At 41.0% G+C, this 24,788-nt stretch overlaps 1 protein-coding gene across 1 annotated transcript in view; it reads left to right on the forward strand.

The window, feature by feature from the left end:
• Window positions 1-24,788, forward strand: part of ENPP2 (ectonucleotide pyrophosphatase/phosphodiesterase 2) — a gene marked incomplete in the record, with an annotated part of 2,364,887 nt that overhangs the window by 304,490 nt on the left and 2,035,609 nt on the right. The window contains 1 exon segment of the mRNA XM_044066921.1: window positions 11,581-11,636. Within this exon segment, the coding sequence (XP_043922856.1) occupies window positions 11,581-11,636 (56 nt within the window).

The raw sequence follows: 24,788 nt of genomic DNA on the forward strand, positions 1-24,788 counted from the left end.
TTTTTCTGCCCCGCTTCATAATAATCTTGATTTATTGATGCTTCTTTTCAATCGAGGATCTAGTTCTTCAATTAAAGTTCAGTTGGCAGCAGTTTCTAATTTCTATATTGGATTTGATGGTTCCTCACTTGCTTCTTATAAGCTTTGTAAAAAAATTTTTAAGAGGCACACTTCTGCTAAAACCCGTTTAAAGATCCTTCTCCTCCATGGGATATACGTCTGGTACTGCAAGCTCTGGTTCTAATTCACCCACCCTTTGAACCAGCACATGACTGATCTTAATTTTTTCTTGGAAAACTTTGTTTTTGGTGGCTATAACATCAGCCAGATGCATTTCTGAAATTCAATCTTTATCTGTGAAACCCCCATATCTAATTTTTCATAAAGATAAGAGTTCCATTATGAGCTAATACATCCATTTTGCCCAAGATAGTTTTAGAATCTAACATTAACCAGTCCATCAATTTACCAGTTTTCTTTTCAAATTCTTCAAACAAGGGCAAACATTTGTTATATTTATTGGATGTTCATAGGCAACTGCATTTCTATTTACACAGAAAAAAGGACATAAGAACTACAGATCAGTTATTTCTTTTGCTGATATGTAACTGGGTAAACCAGTATCCAAAATTACTCTTGCCAGTTGGCTTACTGGCTGCATTCCCTTTCTTTACAATAAATTGGATATCTCTTTACTGAAGTAAATTCATCCTCATTCAGTCAGGGTCTGTAGAAACTTCTCAGTTTTTCATTTGAGGGCTTCCATGGATGAAATATGTGCAACAGCAATGCTGGCTTCCCCTCATACTTTCGTCACTCATTACAAAGTGGCTTTGGTATCCAGAGGTAGAGCATCATTTGGTTCAGTGGTGTTTAGGAATATCCTGCCTTGAGTCCACCCTGGGATTTGGGTAGCTAGGGACTCTGTCCCATCAGTTGAGGATAGAATGAAAATTAACATCAGATAAAGAAGTTATGTACTCACCATAAAGTTTTGTCTGTTTTGTCCATATTAATTCTTCCTCAACTCCCCACCCACTAACCCCCTCCTTTTGGCCTTTCTGGAAGAGTGAGTGGATATAAAAGAATTGGCATAATCCAAGCATGACAAAGCTCCAGACATAGCCTTGTCTAAACTTTTGCTATTTCAGTTTTATGCATTTTTTGTATGAGTCATTTCTATGTGCTTTAGCTAGCAAACAAGTTCTGAAGTAGATGGTGTTGATGCATTCTGGACATGGGAGAGGCTCGATAGTTCTTAGGTACCACGAGCTTTTGGATCAGACGGTTCGGATCCAAACCTGTCAGTTGAGGACGAATGAAAATGGACAACACAGGTGGAATGTTATGGTGAGTACGTAACTTATTTTTTTCTCCTATAAAAGACTGCTGCTAAAGGTTTGGATCCTTTCACTGCTTCAGTGCCAGTAGTGCTGGTTTATTCCCAAAGTTGCTGCTAATTCTAATTTCATGAAACTTCTAATTTTCTACTATTAGGATTTACGTACTTTGAAAGATGTTTTCTCAGAGATGCTTGCAATGTCTTAAGCATCCTGTTTGTTAGGATTTGCACTTTGAGGGAGATTTCTTCCTCAGACTTGTTGCTGAAGCAGAGTTGAAATATCACTCTTAGAAAAGGCTCTTTCTGGTGACCATTACTTCATGCCTGGGGGGTGGGAGTAGCAGGGTGTTTACTTTCCTTATGTATGCTTAGAAGAAGATGGAATTTCCTTCCTCCAAGAGGCAGAGTAGGCATTCTCTGGGTGGGATTTCAGGTCACCAAGCCACAACATTGTGGTAGCTCTCATTAGTGAGTGTGCAGTACTGCTGATTCACATGAGGGAGGGCATTGTGGTTCTCTATGGTGATGTCTGTAGATTGTTCTTCTAAGGGTAGGGTTATACTAATTCTAACAAAAAGAAGAGCTTTTATTGCTAGGATCCTGATTAGAACACAGGTTACTGTGATGTCTGCCAGGGTGATGTCCTCTCTGGATGTCTATCACCCTAGTGGATCTGAAGGATGGACACCCTCAACTCATGGGAATATAAATGGCTGAGGAGACTTAATGGCAAGCATAGGGGGGGGGGGCAAAATCTGATTTGCAAGCTTTATGTATTAATCCTTTGTACCTGAATTTGCACAAGGGTGAAGTGTCATTGTGAACTGCCCCATCATTTATACCTAAGATAGCCACAGAGACAAGGCTCAGTCAGTCTAGCAGCCTGCCTGTATTCTTTCCTGCTTAATAACAGACAAATATCTGATGTGAATTTGTTCAGTCTCGCCATTCATTCTTTACTAATGGGTTTGGAGCCGATCCCTCGGCTCCAATACAGCCCAGTTGCAAAGCTCGAGGTCTTCAAATAGCTCGCGGCCAAGTCCCTATCCCATGATGCACCTGTGAATTACCCCAGATCTAGTTTGCCGCTTCAGCAGATAGGCGGTTCTGAATTGGCTCGGGCCAGATAAGAAAATTCTTTCAATAAAAATTCTATAAAAGTTTTTGATAGTATAATTAGTTTGCTAGGTTTGTTTATAAAGCTCTTATAGCTTTTAGTGTGCTATTCCCTTCCCTTTTACTATTTTTTCAGATGTTTCTAGTTGGCCTCTTTTTGGCCTCGTTATTTGTCGTTTTTATAGGTGTGGTCTGTCTAGCCTTCGAGTTTTTTATGTAAGGCTTAGTTCAGTAAACCTGTGTTTATATAGATAAAGCTTATTGCCTTTCCTTCTCTCAGCTTGCTGTGCTTTTTGTGACCTTTTGTCACATTTCTTAGATAGTGGTGTGGTCTGTCTAGCTTTTTTGTATTTATAAGGCTGAATCTTTGTTACTGTCTAATTTACAGTGTACCCTACTTATTTAGATAACATTGTTATTCCTCTGCTTTGTGTGACTTCACATATTGTGTGTGTGTGTTAGCCTATTTTTATTAAGGCTTACCTGTTATTCGTTCTCTTTGGAGAAAATTTACTATTGTTTTTTGTGTGGCAGTAAATATCTCTAACTTTATTATGGCGGATCAAGACAAGCACCCCAAATCTGGGTTCAAAAAGTGCCCTAAGTGTGGCCAGAAAATGTCAGTTACAGTCACGTCAACTGTGTTTATTGTCTAGGGGCTCTGCATTTGCAAGACAGTTGTGCCATTTGTCATTCCTTCTCCTCTAGGATCCTGCAGGAAAGGAAGAAGAAACTAATTGATAGATTGTTGAAGCCTTCCTTTCAGGAAGCTTTGAGTGACCGGGATGGTTCCAGTCAGTCTTAAGTCTTCTAAGACTTCGGACTCAAAAAAATCAAAGTAGTAATCGACTTCGGCTCCACTGCCTTCGGAGCAGATGATCTGTTCCTTTTGGAGCCGGTCCCCTGTCTTGGAACCAGTCTCCGAAGCTCAGAAGAGTCCTATTCTCCAGTCGGTACCACCTTCGGTAAGATCGTCTCGATCATCTATCAGCTTGTCAGATATGGACTTGGATCGTGTGGTACAGAAGCCGTTGGCACCGGCATTAGCCAAAATGTTATCGGCTTAGACCCAAATGGCTTTGGAGCCAAATAGCATTGCACCATTACTATTCCTCCCTCGAGCCATGCTGGTCCTTCGGAGCTGGAGGAGGCAGACCTGATAGTGGAACTCTCGGAGCCGAAGCCTGCTCCAGTGTCTTAGACTCCGTGTACTCTGACATAATCTGTGCCAGTCGAGGACTCTAGGAGCAGACACTCTCTGGTTGGGTCCGGGGGGGACAGTCTAACTGACTTTGCCTCTCGGGGCCTCTGCTCGGATGAGCTCTGCTCCTACCTCTGGCTCGGAGCCCACTGTCCCGGTGCCAGAGGCGTCGACTGTTTACTCTGATCCGTCTGCTCCCTCACATTGGAGCAGAGGGGCTTTCAATGCCATGAGAAGAGTCATGTCTCAGAGGACATCCTTGACCTCGGGTCTGCCCTCCTCCTCCCCAAAAGTGCCTGTGTCTGCTTCAGCATCACACGTCCTGACCAAACGTAGAGACTCAGACCCTCAGGAAGCCCCAATGGGTGACCCCTGCTGTTCAGAGACCTCACCAGAGGCCCCACAGATGAGGTTCCCAGGAAGAGATTGTGCAAGGGGAAGCACCTAGACTCCCCGCATGAGTCTCTGACATTGGATACTGACTTAGATGAGTCAGAAGGGTCCCCATGGTCCCCCTCTGAGGATATCTCATTCGCTGAGATACTTGAGATCCTTAGGCAGAGGGTTGACTTGCCCTATTGAGGATGAGTCAGTTTTCCTGAAGGCTTTCTGGTCTCAGTCCTCCACCTCTTGGGTGGCTCCACCCTTCGATGAGCTGATGCAGCTGGTCTCACAAAGGCCGTGGGAGTTTCCGGATTCTATGGAGCCTGTCCCTAGAAGGCCTAATATCTTATGCAGCTGATGGAATGAGTAGGGCACCAGGTACAGGAATTACTCTTAGGAGACATTCCTGGATGCGCTTGTGTTCCTTCATGGAACCTTTCAAGTCTTCCTTTGTGAACATTCCCTTTGATGGCTTGTCCCTTTTCGGGCCTAAAGTGAAGGAAACCTTAACTAGGTTTGAACAGGATGGAAAGACTGTGTCTGCCATCGGGGTCTGGTTTTCTGCCCCTACCCGACCATACCCTTAAAGTCAAAGGGGAGGAAAAATGTGGTTCCAAAAAACCCGAGGAGCCTTTCTGGACACACGTGGTGAACCCCCCCCTCCAGGGACAGAGGAGGGGTTAATAATGGAAGACTCCGCCCTTGCGGCAGAGTGGGTCGGCAACATCAGAGTGACAGAGATCACTTCTCTGGGACACCCTACCAGCACTCCTGAGAGGAGGCCCGACTGTCCTGCTCTGGAGGCTGTCAGGGGTTGCTTATCCTTGTACCCAGACGCTTGGCTCAATATAATAAAAGACAGCTGAGTACAAAGTATCATTTCCAGAGGATACGTCATACCATTCGCCACCCCCCCCCCCCAAATAAGACAAAGCCTGGACGTTCCGCCCAGTTACAGGGATCAAGCAACAGTAGAGGTCCTAACATTGCTAAGAAAGAGTCATCCAACCAGTCCCAGCAGACCAGACAGGATCCAGAACTTGCTCAACATTTTTTTTGGTTCCAAAGAAGACTGGGGACTGGAGACCCATATTGGACCTCAGCAGACTGAATCAAGACGTAAAGAAAGAGATGTTTCGGATGGTCATGCTTCAGTCTGTACTTCCCTTCTTAGGGAAAGACAATTGGATGTGCTCGATAGATCTCAAGGATGTACTACCACATAAAAATGGCCAGACCATCCAGGGATCACCTGCGCTTCCGGCTGGGAGCCAATCACTATTGGTTTCGAGCCCTACCCTTGGGTCTCACTACAGCCCCCAGAGTGTTCACCAAATGCATGGCAGTGGTGACGGCTCACCTGAGGCATCTAGGATTCCAGGTGTTTCCATACCTAAACTGCCACCACCAGGCATCAACTCATTCAGGCCAGGGAGTCCACTCTGTCACTCTGCAATCATCTGGGCATTAGAGTCAACTCAGAAAAATCTGCCTTGTCGCCATCGCAGCATATCGTTTTTATAGGGGTGGAATTGGATACCACTACCACCATTCTAAGGCTTCCAACAGAAAGTCTCTCTTCTTCGTCAACATGTCAGCATCCTCATATCAAAGGACAAAGAACCGGCTTTAGAAGTTCTAAAAGTATTAGGCATGATGGCAGCAGCAATTCTAGCCATACCACTTGCTCGTATGCACATGAGAATACTTCAGTGGCTATTGTTCACTCGGTGGTCTTACTAAGAGCTCCCCATGAATCACGCCATAATCAAATTCTTGCAAGAAGGACCTTCAATGGTCGTTGACCTCACTTCATGTCACGATAGGATGCCCATTTGTGCTATCCCCTCTTGTGGCCACAGTGACCACTAACGCTTCTTTGATAGGATGGGGAGGCATTTTCAGGGAAAGACTGCCCAAGGCACATGGACCGATCAAGAGACACTTCTGCATATCAATGTCCTGGAGGTGAGAGCAGTACTTTTGGTGTTGCAGTACTTTCAGGACTCTCTCCCTCTGGGTACGATTGCGATTCAGACAGACAACATGTCTGTGGTCTGGTACTTGAACAAACAAGAAGTAACCAGGTCTTACCCCCTTTGTCGAGTGGCTGTGAGTATGGCAGTGGGTTGTTTCCACTCGACGTTTTCTGTTGGCAATGCAAATCCCAGGGAGATCCAACGTGATAGCAGACAAACTGAGCAGGGTAATCTTCCTGCCCCACGATTGGTCCCTCAAGAAAGGAAGTTGCAGACAGGATATTCTGTAGGTGGGGCTAGTCTTGATGCAACCTTTTTGCCAGTCACATAAACACAAAATACAGAAGCTACATTGCCCTCATTTCACCTCTGGGAGAAGCCCCAAGGGATGCAGTCATGCATGATTGGCCTCCGGGTCTTCTTTATGCATTTCCACCAATCTCGTTGATACCAAAAGTTCTACAGAAAGTAAAATCCCTGGGAAGGACCATCATTCTTATAGCCCCCTCATTGGCCTCGTCAGATTTGGTTCCCCTTCCTTCAGTCTCATCTTTTGGAGGATCCTTGGATCTTGGACCCAGTTCCAGATCATCTGACACACCATCGGGGGACCTTCATCCTTCTCTGCAGTTCCTGAAGCTGGCAGCTTGGCTGCTCCAGTTCCCATCATAGTCAAGTTCCATAACCTTTCCAGTGAGGCAATACAGATTATTTTGTCCTCTCACAAATCTTGTACCAGAAAGCTATATCTTAACAAATGGAAGAAGTTTTCTATATGGGCCTCAAAAATAATATTGATCCTTACCAAGCCCCTATGGCTTCCATTTTAGAATTATTGACTATGATTTTCAATGAAGGAGCTGCAGCAGCAACAGTTCGGGTACAATTGGCTGCTATTTCTAAATTTTTATCTTGGATTTGAAGGTTTGAATATCATGTCTCACAAGTTATCCAAAACATTTCTCAAAGGGACTTTTCATATGAGACCTTCTGTGAAATCTCTCTATTCTCCGTGGAATCTAAATTTTATGCTTTCACGTATAATTCTCCCGCCATTTGAGCCAGCTTCATCTTGTGATCTCAGATTTTTGTCTTGGAAGATCATCTTTCTGGTAGCTATTACTTTTGCCTGCAGAGTGTCAGAGCTTCAGGCTTTATCCATCAAGCCTCCCTGTTTGATATTTCACCCTGACAGAGTATCACTTGGAACAAATCCCTCTTTCTTGCCCAAAGTTTGCACTGATACCAATCTCAGTCAAGTTATTGATTTGCCAGTTTTCTTCCCCAGTCATTCTAACAATTTAGAGTATATGCTGCACAAACTAGATGTTCACAACAGCTCAGATTCTATTTGGATAGAACAAAAGATGTTAGGAAATCAGACCATCTTTTTGTTTCATTTTCAGATTCCAGGAAAGTGTGACCAGTGGCTAAAACTACTCTGTGTAAATGGTTATCTGATTGTATCACCTTTGCCTATTCAGCTGCCAATATACCTTTGCAACACAAGATTAAAGCTCACTCAACCAGAGCAGTTTCTACATCATTTGCGTTTTCTGCCAGACTTCGTATTGATATTTGTGCAGCAGCCACTTGGTCAAAACCTCATACTTTTCTCACTCATTACAAAGCTGACAAGGCCTCCAAGGACAGGGCCTCCTTTGGATCCACGGTCCTGAGAAATATACTCCTGTGAGTCACCCTAGATTGATGGTGCTTGGGACGCTACCCATCAGTAAAGAATGGACGGTGAGATTGAACAACTTCACATAAAGAAGTTATGTACTTACCATAACGTTCCATGTGAGTTATTCATCTCCCCTTCATTCTTGCATCCCACCCTCCTACCCCCTCCTGGGCTGATAGATGACCGAGATGCTGGTTCCATGCTGGTTACTCAAACCTTTTCTTCCTTTTCTCTAGGAATGTAGGAGTGACATATGGTATTAGTATACGCAGCAAAACAGATCTGAGGTAATTTACAGGTGCATCATGGGATAGGGACTTCACCTAGAGCTATTTGAAGACCTTGAGCTTTGCAATTGGCCATATCGGAGCCGAGGGAGCGGCTCCGAACCCATCAGTAAAGAATGAAGGCGAGATGAACCACTCACATGGAACATTAAGTACATAACCTTTCTTCATTAAATGTATGTCTACAGAAAACGTAGCTCTCTCTAATCTAAAACTAGCTTGCTCTCTAATCTTCCTTGACCACTCTTTCTACTGTCTTTTAAAATCTATTAAGCAAATTGCCTCAGAGAAACATTCTATTGTAATTGTCTTGCTTTCATGCAACTACATGATAAAACTGGGTTTTTATAACCACTTACCCCAAAAACTATATTCATCTTAATGACATATTTCTTTTTATACATCTTGAAATAGTTATGCTATACTCTTAATTATTGACAATGTATAACATTGTATTGCTACTTAATGCCTTGTAATAATCCTGTAACATTGCTGTTTAATGCTAATTTATAATGAAAATTGTATATGTTGGAGCTTTTTTCCACGGGCCTCCACTGAAAAAGGGCTCTTCAGCTCAGTCAGACAATCCCGGTGAACAAATGTAGAATAAAATAAATAATACAGAAAACTTAGATTTTATGTTGCTGTAGCCAAACCTTTAAGGAAAGACTTACAATTGTGTATTTTGCTGAGAAGAAATGTTGGATCTAAGGTTTCTAAAATTACTTTTAGATGTTTGAGTGATAGGATTAAATTATGCTGAGATATGCAGTAATTCTTTGCTTTCTATATTTAGAAAGTATTCAAGGGCAATGGGTATATTTCAGGCATTTTTCAGAATTTTGTTTGTTTTTGTGCAGCAGCTACATGGGCTTTGCACAAGACACTACAAGCTGAATATGAATCCCTGATCTTGGTTTTCCATCAAGGTCATGATTATCGGAAGTATGTTGTCATGAAATTGACCACCCAGAAATGTAAGTTTTAGACTGTCCTACTATTGGAGGGGGATCTCCCTCCACATACCAACTATGAAAGTTGGGTAGTTACCATAACATGAAGATGGCATTTCCTTTGCTCAGCCAGAAGACATAGATGGCAGACAAATTCAGCTCAAGTTTTACCTCCTCATCACCCCTCTCTCCCTCCACTACTCCATGTCCAATTATCACCAAAGAAGAGGTTGTCACTGGGCTCGCTCAAGCTAAAAATATGGCCTCAGTGGGCCTGACAGTATACTAGGTTGCCTTTTAAATCGAGTAAATCAGGACTTATCAGGCCCATTAGGATCTGTATTTAACCACAGCCTCTGGACTGGCTCTGTCCCAGTAGAGTGGAGGACAGGAACAGTCCTCCCCCTGTATAAAGGGGGACCATCTACTGACCAGGGAAATTACAGATCCGTAAGTTTGAGTCTTGCACGTAAGGCCATGGAAAGAATAATCATGAACCTGATAAATGACGCATGAAACCTCCAAACTCTGGACCTCAACCAGTTTGGCTTTGTCAGGGGCAGGTCTTCCCTACTGAATCTGGTGGATTTCTTTGAGAAAGTCACAAAGGCCATGGATAAGGGTAAAACATTATATACCACCTGCCTTGACCTGGCCAAGACATTTGACACAGTTCCCCACTAAGATATTATACATAAACTCACAAAACTGGGCATAAATCCATATGTCACCAAATGGATGGCCAGTTGGCTCACGGATAGGATATATGTATTTTAAAGTGGGTGAATCCACATCCAGCAAGAAGCCAGTTACTGGTGGTGTGCCACAGGGGTCAGTATTGGGACCAGTCCTGTTTGGTATATACTTCTGTGAAGTCGAGGCAAATGTGTAAGGTCTCTGGATAACAAAGCTTGCAGACAACTTTAAGCTAGGGACAATCATCGAATCCCCAATGATGGTAGATAATCTTCAGGAGGGTCTAGCTCAGACGAATGATTGGTGCCAGAACCCTAGCCTTAAAGTTTGTTTGTTTGTGTCTTTCGGCTTTTCCCGGTTAGGGGTTGCCACAGCTCAACTCCAGTCCGCTAATGATTGGCAGTAGATTTTTATGTGCTGGCTTGCCGGGCCTAACGCACAACCTTCAATGAATGAACGCCCATTCACGCATGTCGCCACACAGAAGGCGCTCTAACTGAGAATCGAACGGGCAACATCTAACTGTGAGGTGACAACGCTACCGCAGCACCACCCTAGCCTTAAAGTAATGCAAAACAATGCATTATCATACTCTGAGAAGTCAAGTACCCCTGCAAATTACAACATCAATAGCACGCCCTTTAAAGTGGACTCGGAGGTGAGAGATCTAGATATGCAGATAGTAGCGTGACCTTTGACTGCCATATGTCCACAGTGATGAGGAAATCCTTTTATGTGGCACAACTTAATAAGCAAAGGTATGGCATCCAGATCCAAGGAAATTGTAGTCCAGCTATACTCAACCCTCATTAGACCAATAATAGAGTACAGTGCACCATTTGGCATGTACTTGACTAGGTACTTACAGCACCTGGAGTGACTGCAGAGGTTCCGCACAAAGAAAAATACAGGGTGTAAACAGTATGAACTATGCAGATAGACTAAAAGCCCTATTCTTTTACTGTGTCTTCTACTGACTGTTAAAGGGTGACCTATATTTGACCTACAAGGCAGTCACAAATCCAGCCCTGATGGAGCTGCTACACATCCGCAAGTTGAACAGCATCACCCACTGTGGGATCTAAACTTAGCGACTCAAACAAAACATGCCGGAGAGACAGATGCCCCTTTTTTGGAACAGGCTTCCTATTCAAATTAAGCAGGGCCCTTTTCTGGCCTTCTTCAAATACAGTTTAGATCAATGGATGGGGAATTGCAAAGTCACACCTGGGGTAGTACCCATATCCCTTATGGACATGGGCAATCTGTAAGATGGTCAGTGTACAAGCACAAGTCCATGTCATACTCTTGTCCCTAGGGGCCATATGTTGGATAAAATTTGGTTATATTGATTAGTCTTGTAAAGGCCCTTAAGCCATTAGCCTAGTAATCAATCTCCTGTGGACATATGCACCTATAATATGCATGGGTAGGGTCATCCTTCTCCACATACCCTCACTCATTCAACCTGCCTCATTGCTGACATGGACTGTAGGTCTCTTAATGGTTAATCTGTTTGCTTTTGCTGCCTTAGGACACCGTAATAGACATCACAGAGGAAGGCAGTTGGTAAAATATTATTGGGGAAAGGTGGTAGTTAGTAGTCTGGGGAAGTTTCACAAGATGAGCTGTGTAATGCTCATCAGCCTTAGTATTCTATTGACAAGGATTTGACCTGCTTATCCAAATCAAACATAACAGTGAGTGTATAACTTTCATTTTTGTTTACATTTGCAGACTTTTTGCATTTATTACTAATCTGTTATGAAAAATATCTTTAGCCCTACAGATTTGAGTTGTGATAAGTGCTGCACGTTGTATGGCAATAGAATATACATATTTTTAGAAAACTTCAGTTGGAACTAATGGTTATTGTTAAAATGTGACTATAAACATTTGCACTGATAAAAATTAATGTGTTTTGTCCTCTCTTAGATTTGGATTACGTCTGTCAAACAAGGGGTGAAGGCTGGTACATTCTTTTGGCCTGTGTAAGTCACATACTGATTTGCTTAATGTATAACTTATTTTGTCAGTAAAGACAGAAACTCGTAAGTAAATGTATACTCTAATAGAACAAGGCAAAATTCAAAGTCTTTCAGAAATAGATTTGCCAACTCTGTAGAAGTTCAGAGAACAGTCCTACTTTGAACATTTACATCTTATTAAAAAAAAATTGAGTATATCCTGCTTATTTTTGTAAATATATATATATTTTTTTACTTTCTTTAGAACTGTTTAATATGATATGTCATAGCAAGAGCCTACAATAGTGTACCCTAATTTTTGATGGAAAAAAAAATTTGGACTGCCCATCCTCATTGAATAGAACTGAAAAAAAAATCATTGTTTTTACCAGGAGTGGGGACTGTCTTGCAAGGGTGCACACTTCACTAAGAAGTATGCTGAGGTTCAACATTGGGCCACCATTCCAAAGCTATTTGGGGCATATACTGTCAAGGATATTACCACCCATACTGCCAAGGATATCACCACCCAGCCAGCTTTTCAAAGCTTAAATGCACCTTCCACATGCTTCAGCAGCAAGGAGCGCAAGCAGAACACCATATAAAAGGCAATTAGAGCACCGAAAAGTTTCAGGGCTTTATTGCTGCTGAAATGCAGTCCCTCTGCGGACTTTGTGGAGCTGATGGCCGGCTAGCATTCCTTCAAGGCTGAGAAGTTCTCTGCGAAAACTTATTTACCTTTAATTGGGATATGTTATATTTTAGACTGTATTTACAAGAAAAAAAGTGATGTTTCTCAGTTGAGCATGCTTGTGTGATAAAACTGCGTGCAAATGCTTTTTTATCGTTTTTTACATTGCTATGTAGAATAATTGTATTTGGACAGGACATTTGTGGTTTTGGGGATGACTGTCTTTAAAACTTTTTTTAAATCAAAACATGACTCAGATGGTCACTTACTTTTTATACAATCTCTCACAAACTGTTGCCTGCCTTTCTAGTACTTTTTTTGGCTGAACCAAGGAGCAGATATTGGTCTTCTGTGTTATTCCTTCCCCTGTCCCCAAGAAGTATATATTTTGGGAGTCTTGGATCCATCTGGCTCCATCACTGTGTCAGACACCAGTGGGTGACTGTTCTGGTGCCAGACTGGTTCCTCGGACCACTCATTATTGTCTCTGGCAATACATCTACAAGTCACTAAGGACCAAGAGTTAGTCACGTCCTCTTTGGCTGTTTGTTGGGCCTTTCTGAGCAACGGAGAAGCACTTCTGTCAGTCTAAGGTGGTAGCAGATAAAATGTTCTCTTAGCAATGTTTGGTGCCTATTTCCCAGGGCAGCAACCCTTTTATGGGTCAGACTTTTTCTAGGAAGGTTTTTAAGGAAAACAAAACCAGTGACGTATGTGATTTCTGTTTTTCCCCCACTCTATCTCTCTCTAGAATAGAGAAGACTTGCTGAGATTACAAAAGAAATTGCTTGTAGCCTTAAATATTTTTATTTCTGTTTCTCCACTGACTGTTAATAGGAAGAGAAAGAGTTTTCATTGATTCCCAGTCAGAGACTGGAAGGGGATTGTTCAGTATTTTTCCTTAAGCTGAAGTTTGTTTCTGAGGAAAGTGCTCCTTAAGATTTTCATCAAAAATAGTTTTTTTTTTCTGGACTTCCAAGATGGCTGCACATTGAGTACAAGTGTAATTCCAGGTCTCCCAGTGTGAAAACAGAAACTTAGCAGAGATGGATGGATGCCAGGAAAAAAAGAAATACTGAGGACCTGAAGGAAAATCAGCTACAAAAGACGGCAAAAAAAAAAAACTTACTGGCAAGAGTATTACAGCTGGTCAGCAAAAGTAGTGCATGCTCCGGACTTTACTTCAGTGACCTAGAGGAAAGTATAAAGCAACTGCTCACAGACCTGACTAAAATAAATGAAACGCAGATGGAGTACAGCTCAAACAATAAAAGTCTGGGAAAAATGGAAGAAGTTTTAATCAGATATTTAGATAAGGTGATAAAACTAGATAACTCATAGGTCGAAATGAAGAAAAGGCTGCACTAGAAGTGATGTTTCAAAAAATAGAATTAGAGGACAGAGCACATAGGGAAAAACCTCATATTTTCTGCTGTACCAGAGAAGCTGGAAGTTGGACTGTATTAATTTTGTGAAAGCACAAATAAGCAGTTGGACTTGAATTCCACAACAGAATTGTTAATTGAAAAGACGCATTGTGTGTATGCTCCAAACCTGGCTATGAGAAAGCAACCTAGACCTTTAGTAGAAAAGATGCAATCTTACCAGCAGAAGGAGTTGATTCTAACAAAGCTGTGGCAGTTAGACAAAGTACTAAAAGTGGGAGACAGCATATTGTTTGTGGAGAATGACTACTCATTGTACACCAGGCAGAAGAGGAGTAAATGTATTCCATTATTCAGAGAATGTCAAGAAACAGAAGTGAGATTCAAATTGCTGTACCCAGCTATCTTCAAAATATTCTTCCCTGGAGGAACAATATCATTTTTGATTGAAGTACATGCTAAGGAAGAAATACAAAATTTTGTTCAAAAAAGTGAGCCATGAAAGAGGTGACTCTTTCTTGTTCTTCTGGTAATAAAGAACAGAGAGACTGTGCCAGTGACACCTTTTTCCACTGTTTCAACAGAAAATGCTTGAGAGGGAAAAAGCACAAGAAGAATCAAGACTACATTGGAAGTGAACCAGAGACGGGGTTTGTGAGATGGAGATAAACAGGAATAGAACAAGAAAATCTGGAAATATTGGACTTTCTTGGACTTTGTTAAACATACAGGGGACTCTGTCATGAATGTTTGGAGAATAAAGTTAGTAAAATAGAAATGGACAAATGTGGGTTACAAATCAATAATTATATTTGGGAAACATGACAGAACAAGAAAATCTGGAAATACTGGACTTTTTTGGACTTTAAGCTTGTAGGAGACTCTAAAGTATATGCCTTGCTTCATGTCATTAATGTTTGGAAAAATACTCAGGAGGGAGAAAATTAACTGCAAGTAAAACATTTTTTTTCTTAATAGTACTGTTTTGTTAGTGCATGATTTTCTTTGCATGTTATAAACTTTTTCAGTAATTTTTAAATGTAATGGGGATACTTATGTAAATAGGTGCTTCTGTTTTTTTTTCTTTTGTTTTTTTTTCTTTCTCCCATCTCTCTTTCTCCTTGTTCAGTTTTAAGAAATGTGGGGATACTAATGTAAATAGATGCTCCTTGTTTTTTTCTTTTTTTCTGTCTCCCATCTCTTTCTCCTTGTTCACTTTTAAGAAATGTAGGCACTGCGATGTAAAACAAAAATCTGGTTAAAAGAGCATGGCACACAATAAAAATGAGTGTGCTTTTTCTCATTCTTACATAGAAGAGTGACTGGGTTAAGGCCATTAGCTTAATCTACTAACAAGTTTTAACAGAAAGCAAGTAAATGAAAGAATATTGAATATTGTAAGGCTTTAGTAGACAAAGGTATGCTTGGCATTTTTATATCTGGTTTTCATGTTTCTAGCAGACCACCTGATAAAGAGAAATGGCTTGGAGTAAATGTTTTCTGAAAACATTCAGGTGTTTTCTCAGCTGAGAGATCTATAAAGATAAGACAAACCCAAACAGCATTTAATAGAATCACATGCTGTACTACTATGCATCTTATCATGGATAACCGTTCTATTAAGTTATCTCAAATGTGCTTGTGCGGCTGTCAGTTTGCACCTTTTGTTCCTGATAGGAGGATAAAACTTCAGTATTTGAAGATGTACTTAGTTTTATCTGTTAAGTTAATAGGTTTTAAGGGGTATTGGGTGTGAGTCTGTATTTTTGTGTAAGGGTTTTCAATAAAACAAAAAGTTCTGCAAGATGTGACATGGGTTCAAATGGAGAGGACAAGAAACAACTGTATAAAAGATTAACTTGCCAGACAGTACATGCATGTAACTCAAAAGCTGGAACTAGACATCTAACAAAAAAGCTGTTGTATATAAAAGTTGGGAATAATTTATCGAAAGCATCATATTCTTGAAAATGTCTTTACACGTTAATGGTCTCACAGATAAATACAAAAAAGAAAGAGTTGTGAACTGTATTAAAATGTAGAGTGCAACTAGTTGTGCAGGAGGCATTTGGGAAAGAACTGAACATGTGAATTTGATAAAGAATGGTTTTCAGGATGGTTATTCAGCAGAATACCTTAGGCAACGAATGAGAGGAGTACTTATATTAATTACAAGAGGAGCTCCTATAGTGATAGAAGAGGATAATATGTCAATAATGGCAGCTTTGTAGTACTAAGGGACTACTGGCAAGGGAGGAGGATTATACTGGCATGTATTAGTATTCCACCATAAACTGCTATAATGGAGCTAAAGAAAATTCTGGGAGAAATCAGCTTTCAACAATACTTACCTGTAGGTGGAGACTGGAATTTAATCTGCAACAGTGAAGATGTGTCTGCGGGGGCACAGAAGGGAAAATATAACAAAGGAGAGTAGATCTATAAAGACATTTATTGAAAATATTTGGCATGAAAGATGTGCATTCAGTACTAGGAGTTTGGAGTGAATTTACATATTTCCCAAGATACGAAAACTGGGCTAGGCTAGACAGAATTTACATTTCATATGAACATGTGCATTTAATTGAAGGTCTTGATACACACAAAATAATTTATGATCATGTGCCAATAATAATTAAAATAAAAACACAGGATAATGAAATGAAGGAGACACTGGCGCTTCCTCACCTGTTAGAGAGGAATTTAAGGAATGGGTAGTGGAAATTATTCAGAAGCAATTAAAGAAATATCTTCTGAAAATATAGCTAGGGAGTGGGATAAAAGTAAATTGGAGTTTAAAAATAGATAGTAACAATAGAAGGGGAGATATGGTTATGGAATAATAATTATTTAGAGGGACTGACATATGTTGAAGTATTGCAAAATAGGGGGAATCTGACAGAACAAGAGGAGTAGCAACTGCAGAATGCTAAACAGAAAATAAGGGATTACCGCAGTAATGTGCATGAGCTTAGAAAGATTGCTGTTAAGTAACTGTTTTTTGATAATCACTCTAAAGCACAAAATGTTTTAGCACAATGAATCGGGCAACAGAAAGTACAGAGGGCTGTCACCAAGCTTAGGGAGCCTATAACTAGGAAGGTAACAAGAGATCCTGTAGAAGTACTAGAAATATTTCAGAAACTCTCCGAAAGTCTGTATAAAGCAGAGAAATATGGAAATCAAGAAAAGGTACAAATGAAAATGTTTATGGAATAAATATGCCATGGATATAGAGGTATAGGAAGCTAAATTACTAACAGAATAGAAGGAGATGAGATAAAAATTATGTATAACCAATTTACAGGAGACTCCCCAGGAATAGATGGTACTCCTGTGGAAGTTTGGAAGCTAGGAGGGAAAACCGATAAAGATCTGGAAGGTTTTGTTTAACAGTATTTTAAGAGGAGGAGAAATACCAGCATCCTGGAAGAAAGTGGTGGTATCTGTAATAACTACAGAGGGTAAAGATCCTACAGATCCAGATTTCATACAGGCCCATTTCACTACTAAACCATAATTATAAAGTGTTTTGTCTATCATAGCTAAAAGAACAGCAGAAGTGATACAATAATTGAGAGATTTGGATCAGTGTGGTTTTGTGGAGGGGAGGCAAACATTTGACAACAGTAGCAGAAAACTGATGATCCAGAGGGAAGCAGAATGTAGGAAAATACCACTGTTGTTGGTGGGTCTTGATGCAGCAAAAGCATTTGACAGAATAAGCTGCGAATTCATGAGCAGAGCAATGGAAGCATTTGCATTCTCTGATAAAATTATAAGGTTGATTTAGGATGATATATGAGGGATTGGATGCGAAAATTAAAGTGGGAGGGTCCTCTCTGATAATTTCTGCCAGAGCAGAGGAACCAGACAGGGGTGTCCTCTCTCTCTCTCTCTCTCTCTCTCTCCTTCATTTGCATTATATTTAAAACAATTGACAAAGAAAATAAGGGACTCAGACATTCAAGGATATAATTTGTATGGTGGTCAAGAAAAGCTGCCTCTATTTGATATTATATTATACCTGACAAAACCAGAAAGGGATATTATAGTCTTGTGGAACATTTTGAGACGGTTTCAAATCTTTTTGTGATACAGAATTAATGAAGTTTAAAGCAAAAGCAGTAGCGGTAAATTATGTACCCACATACAAATTGGTTCAACAATATCCATATTTATGGGGACATGATAAAATTAGTATTTAGGAGTATGGATGAAAAGTAATTCCATTGCGGCAGTTAAGGATATGTGAGAAGAGGCTAAACAAAGGATAGTACAAAACTTAGAAAATGGAGGCTCTGTTTTATGGATATAGAGTGTAAGATACAAGCAGTTAAAATGTTTTTAGTCCTTTTAGTCTTATGCACAGGTTAAGCATATTTTTATCAACCAGAGGAGAAGTTGTGGATAGCAATAAAGAGCTGAAGTATTTTATCTGGGAGGGGAAGATGGTAAGCATCAAGTGGCATAAGCTTGTTCTTACAATAGAACAAGGCAGACTGAGATTATCCGATTTGAAGGGGTAGTTCAGAACAGCATAGTTAAGGCTCCTATACATAGCACAAGCAAAAAACCATATAATTCGAAGTGGAAGGGAGATGGGGGAAGACCAAGAAACAAGGAGAGACTGGGATTTCAGATGCAGACCTTTAAGGAGAACAACAATAATCATACAAAATATTATAGTTATAAAGTAGCAGAAAATATTTTAAGAACTAAGCCAACACGGGAATGAAGAAATGAGATTCTGTCAGTAGTGATGACTGCAATTGGAGATGCAGACAATAGGCAAGAGGGTGCTGGAATTTATTGGAAAAAACTGGGAGAAAATAACTAGAGAGGGAAAGGTAATAGAATGGGAATACGCAAAGAACTTACTTGGACTGCAAGGTTAGAGATTGCCTTCCCTATTAAAGATTGAGGTCAGAATGTAGGCAGAGAAAGAAGTAGGAGGGTCCTAAACAAAAGGTCAGCACTGGTAGACATTTTCATAGAATCTAGAACAGAAGTTGCCATTAAGAAAGAAATAATTAGTAGAGCATATACAATATTGCATAATAAATATAAGAATCAATTAGTGGAGGTTAGAAATGATTGGGAAGAGAGACTGGATAAGCAATTCACAAAGAAAGAATGGCGGGATATAGGTATGTATCACAAATATGCAACAACGTCTAGAATCTTTGCTTGGAAGTGTTTACTTAGATACTTCTATACCCCAAGTAGACTCCAAACAATTTTTCCTCAGATGGACAGCAAATGTTGGAGGTGTGATGGAGAAGAAAGAGGTAACTGGGAACATATTTTCTGGGAGTGTAATGGGTTGGCAGACTTTAAATATTCCCTGCAGATTGCTCTGTTGAAGATAGGTGCAACTAAAGAGATGATTTTTTTGAGCTATGATATGGAATTGGAATTGCCTAGACATAGTGAGGACTTGCTGAGTCTAATTGTGGTAGCTGCCAAAAAAGCAATTACTAGAAAATGGAAATCAAAGTCTAAACTAACTGCTAGAAGTAGCGAAGATAGTAACAGAGATAAAGCAACTGGAATTGGGATCTTTAGAAAAGGGTAGAAGCAAATTACATAGGAAAAAATGGGAATTTGTGGGATCAATACATGCAGAGGAGGAATGAGGTTTAAAAGAAGGCAGGATTTGAATGAGCTATGTAATGTTTGACAGTGGGTGGCGATGTAAGTGATGTATAATGTTTGCAGCTACAGTTGTCAGCATGGTTTGTAATTTATAATGTTTGCAACTGAAATTGTGTCAATATGTTTGTTTATTTATATACATGTAAAGTTGCCTATGTCATACATGATAATGTAATAAAGATGTTTCTTTAAAAAAATAGATCTGATGTCAATTTTCATTCATTCCTTAACTATTGGGTTTGGATCCAATCCTTGGATCCAACTTGGCCATTACTATAGCTCGTGGTAACACAAAAGCTCTTAAGCTCCTTCCTACCCACAGTGCACCAACCCCTAACATATCCCAGATCTCTCTTGCCACTTTCAAGAAATAGACATGGTCATCAAAAGCACTCAAGTTTTTAGTCAGTTAAGCAAATTTTTCTTATTTTTTCCTTTATTTAACACCTCTTTATAAAAATAGTATATTTTAGCTTTCCATCGTTGGCAGTATCCTTTCCCTTTTTACTAAATTTTTACACTTCCTTGTATTTTTCAGTACCAAAGTCATTGCTTTTATCTTCCCTTACCCTTATGTCCTAATTAAAAAAATAAATTTCTCCTTTCTTTTCTCTAGTTTTACTTTTAACAAAATGTTGGAAAAAGATCTTTTGGGATTTAATAAATGCAAGCAATTTGACCATAAGCTGCTTAGTTCAGATGCACATGATCTGTGTGTGTACTGTTTAGACCCAGAGCACTTAGATTTTGACATTTGTAAGAAGTTTAACCCTTGTGCGGTTTCTGACTGAAAGAACAAACTTATTCTGATGCAAATTCTGGTGCTCAACCCCCCCCCACACACACACACACACACACATCAGAACTTCTTGAAAAGGGTCCTCAAGACCATCTGGTTCCTCTACTCCTACTTCAGTGGAAACAGAAGACAGATCTCAAGACTTTTGCTTTGAAGCCGACTTCTCAGAAAACTTTGTCAGATCTGACAACCACAGACCTGATACTTGCCTGCCATTGACCTGGTGCCATCCAGGTTCCCATCTCCTTTCTTGAAGTAATGGCACCCAAAATCTCCCTTGTTAGCTACATCTCATTGTTCCAGGAGTCTGACCAAAGTTGGCGTGGTTAGGATGATGAGATTTCTCTCAGCGCAAATTCAGACGAGTGTTCTTCTAACTTCTACCTTTTCAGGTTAGGAAGTTTTGGCTCGCACTACCCCTCCATCATCGGCTCATTCTCCAATCTGATTTTTCATTTTAGAGTCCATGGATTTGAGTCTGCTGAAGCCATTTGTGTTGGATCCGAAGATGTTATCTTCTGCTGTGAGGTCTTATCGGAGTACTCTGGCTCAGACAAGTTCAGATCTGGATGACCTTCGGAGCCATAGTGTCCCTGCCGGATCCGAGGTAGTGGGGTTGACTCTGAAGTTGTTGGAAGCATCTCTGCCCCTTGGAGTCTCTGCATTGGGCAGCTTGGCTTCAACCTCCGCCTTGGGTGGAATGCTTCCAGGGCAGAGGGAGTTGGCAGGGCGGAAACGTGTCCTCTCGGCTCCATCAGCTTCTTTCTTCCTGGGGTGTTCTGCTTTTGAGGTGGTGGAGAGAGTATTTTCTGCTTCAGCAGGATGAACAGTTTTTCCCACCTCAGATCTTCCATCAGAATCCCGTGTGTCTTTGCACCTTGAGCCTCAACATTGACTCCACAGGGACAGCTAGTTAAAACACTTCAGGTTACCCAGCAGGGTATCACCATCTTTTATGATACTTCTCCTGAGCATCCCACCAAAGAAGTACCTCAAACGAGAAAGTGCAAAATGATCTGCTTGGATTCCCCACAGGAATCCATCACAGAGGATACTGATTTCAATGAGGGGAAAGGATCCCCTAGATCACCACCTGATGTCTCATTTGGAGACATCCTTAAAAATCCTAAAACAAAAAAAGTGGTTGGTCCTCCCAAAACCCTTTGGCGGAGTTAGTTTTCCTGGAGGCATTTGGATCTGGCCCATCTACCTCTTGGGTAACTCCACCTGCTGACTAGCTTTTTGGTTTGATCTCGAGGCGGGTGTGGAAGGAACCTGACTCATTTGAACGTATCCTGAAGAGACTGGATTGGATTCTGGCACCACCAGTGGGAAGACTATTCTGAAGTAAGAGAGTACCTGTGAATGTTATGGTCATGGTGGCAGCCACTAAGAAGGAACTTGCAGAATAAAGGGAGTCGAGGGCTTTGGGCAGATTTAGGAAGCGTGTCTACACTTCAGGAACCTTCGCTCTTTAGTCGCTGAACTATTAGGCATATTTTACTAGGTTGTAAAGAGATTTGATTAAGGAACTGTCAAACTCCTTTACAGGGACCACTACTGCTGAGAATCAGTCTTCTGTGGCCTCACAGTTGACAACCCTACAGTCCATTTCTAAGTTGTCCCTGAGGCTCATCTCTCATACAGCTGAGGGTACCTCAAGGGAAGCAGATTTAGGTATCTGAATTAAGAGGCACGGGTGGATGCACGTGCGACTTTGGGGAGCTCTTCAAGTACTCTTTCGTCAGGGCCCCCTTTGACGGAACTTCTTTATTTGGCTCCAAAGTGAAGGATACACACACCACGTGCAGAAAAGATGCTAAGATTTTCTGCTGTGGGAGTTTGTTTTTCTGCCCCTCAAAGGACCTTTTCTAGGAAACAACGAGGAAGAAAAATGTGTTTCAAAAATCCCAAGGTCCTTTCTAAGATCCACATGAAGACAGTTCCCCCTGAGACAGAGGGGAAAACCTGAAATTGGAGACGCCTCCCACATGGCAGATGTGGCCTGCCAAACCAAAGGTCTAGAGATTCCTTCTCTGACAAACTCTCCTAGCGATCCTGAAGGGAGGCTCGATTGTCCCTCTCTGGAGGCAATTGGAGTTGTTTATCTATGCACCAGAGAGTCTGGCTAGATATTACAAATATACCTTGGTGCAGAGGATCATTTCCAGAGGTTATATAATTCCCTTTTCCCTTCCACCTCTATCCTCGAGAAAATTTCCCATCCCAGTGTTCCACCCAATCAGAGGAAAGCAGCAGCTCTAGAAATAGAAAAGCTGTTAGCAAATAGAAAAAGTCATCCAAGAGGTCCCTCCAGACCAGTTATAATCCAGAACTTACTCAAAGTTCTTTTGTGCCAAAGAAAATGGGGGACTGGAGACAAATTTTGAATCTCAGTAACTTGAACAAATCAGTTAGGTATACAAAGTTTTGGATGGTCACAGTTCAGTCCATTTTTTATAGTTTTTGGACAAGGATGACTGGATGTGCGTTGTAGACCTTCAAGATGTGTACTATCACATAAAAATGAACAAACAGTCCAAAAGGTACTTACTATTCCAGTTAGGAGCCAGTTATTACCATTTCGGGGTCCTGCTCTTTGGTCTCAACACAACCCCCAGGGTGCTCACTAAATGCATGACAGTGGTAGCAGCTCACTTGAGACTGCAAAGATTCCAGATGTTTCCTTATCTAGGCAACGGGCTCATCACTGCCCCAACCAGGCATCTACTCATAAGAGCCAGGGATCAGGTACTCCAGACATGCTCCCTTCTAGGAATCACAATAAACTACCACAAATCCTAGTTAGAACCATTTCATATACTGAAGTTTATTGGAACAGTTTTCAACACAGCATCTGTAACAGCTTTGCTTCCTCTAGCAAGAGTGCAAACAATAAGATTTCAGGTCAAGAAAATTTTTCACAGTACAAACATTTCAGCCCTGTCGATTCTTCAAGGCTTGGGGTCAGTGTCAACTGCCATGATTTTAGTCCCCGTGGCAAGATTTCGTATGAGAATTCTTCAGTGGATGCTAGCAACACAATGGTCAATTCTTTATCAGTGAATGTCAGTTCAAGTGAGGATCACTCAAACATGCAAGAAAATACCTCTGGTGGTGGATGTGATCAGATCAGGTTCTACAAGGCCAGCCTTTCATTCTTCCTCAACTGAAGGCCATAGTGACCACAGTCACATCCCAGATTGGGTGGGTGGGGGGCATGTCCTAGGGAAATCCGTCCAAGGCACTTGGTCCCCTGAAAAGGCCAGTTTGCATATCAATGTCCTAGAGATGAGAGCAGTACTCTTAGTGTTGCAGGCCTTTCAGAATGCTTTCCCTTTAGGGACAGTTGCGATTTAGACAGACATGTTGGTAGTCTGATACATCAACAAACTAGGGGGATTCAGGTCCCCCACCCCTTGTGTCGAGAAGTATTCAGAGTGCATCAGTGGGTGAGCTCATCCATCCACTTTCTAATAGCAATGCACATTCCGAGGAAGTCCAGCATGATAGCAGACAAAGCTGAGCAGGTCCATTCTATTATCTCACGAGTGGTCCATCAGCATGAAAGTGACAAAATGATTTTCTGTCAATGGGGTCAGCCTTGCTGCAATCTTTTTCCTTCTTCCCTAAACAAGTGCAGTAACTTGTTCGCCGTGATCCCCCTTCAGGGGAATCACCAAGGGATGCTGTATTCCACAATTGGCCCACCTGGTCTCCTCTATGCTTATCCTCCTTTTCCCTTAATCCTCAAATTTCTGCAGAAAGCTGCCATGTTGAAGAGCACAGTAATCCTCATTGCAGTTTACTGGCATTGACAGATTTGGTTCCCCTTTGTTTGGTCTCATCTACTTTATCCACCTTAGATTCTTGATCCGACTCCAGACCTCCTGCCTCACCAGACAGGCATAGTTCACCTAGATATCTTAAACCTAAAGCTGACAGCATGGTTTCTTCACTTCTGTTAATAGCCAACCTGTGCGTGTCATCACCTGTCCGTTATATACTTTTTTCTTCACATAAACCTTCTGCGAGAGAACTTTACATAAGTAAATGGAAGAGATTTGTTATATGGGCTCATAAAAAATGTATTGACCCTTTTTCAGCTCCGGTACAAAGTGCCCTTAAATTTTTAGCATCAATTTTCAATGAAGGCACTAGCTTCTTGACCACTATGGTTCAGTTAGCAGCAATCTCTAACTTCCATATCGGATTTAAGAATTCTTCCCTCGCTTCATCAAAGCTTTGTAGGGCCTTCTTAAGTGGCACTCTTCTGTTCAGACCACCTTATAAAGATCCTGCTCCACCATGGGCTGTGAATTTAGTACTACAGACTTTAATTCATTCCCTGTTTGAACCAGCAGTAAAATGTGATCTTAAATTCTTGACATGGAAAACAATCTTTCCTAGTGGCCATTACCTCAGCTAGAAGAATTTTTGACCTTCATGCATTGTCTTCTAAAGCTCCATACTTGATTTTCCATAAGGATAGAGTAGCACTACAAACCAACCCTTCTTTCCTTCCTAAGGTGGTGTCAGAATCCAACATCAACTAGTCCATTAATCTGCATGCCTTCCTTCCAAATTTTAAAAACAAAGGAAAGTACATGTTGCATTTGTTAGATGTTCAGGGGCAATTACAT

The sequence above is a fragment of the Protopterus annectens genome, chromosome 3.part1 (assembly GCF_019279795.1).
Source record: "Protopterus annectens isolate FY-2018-M chromosome 3.part1, PAN1.0, whole genome shotgun sequence".
NCBI classification, from domain to species: Eukaryota; Metazoa; Chordata; order Ceratodontiformes; family Protopteridae; genus Protopterus; species Protopterus annectens.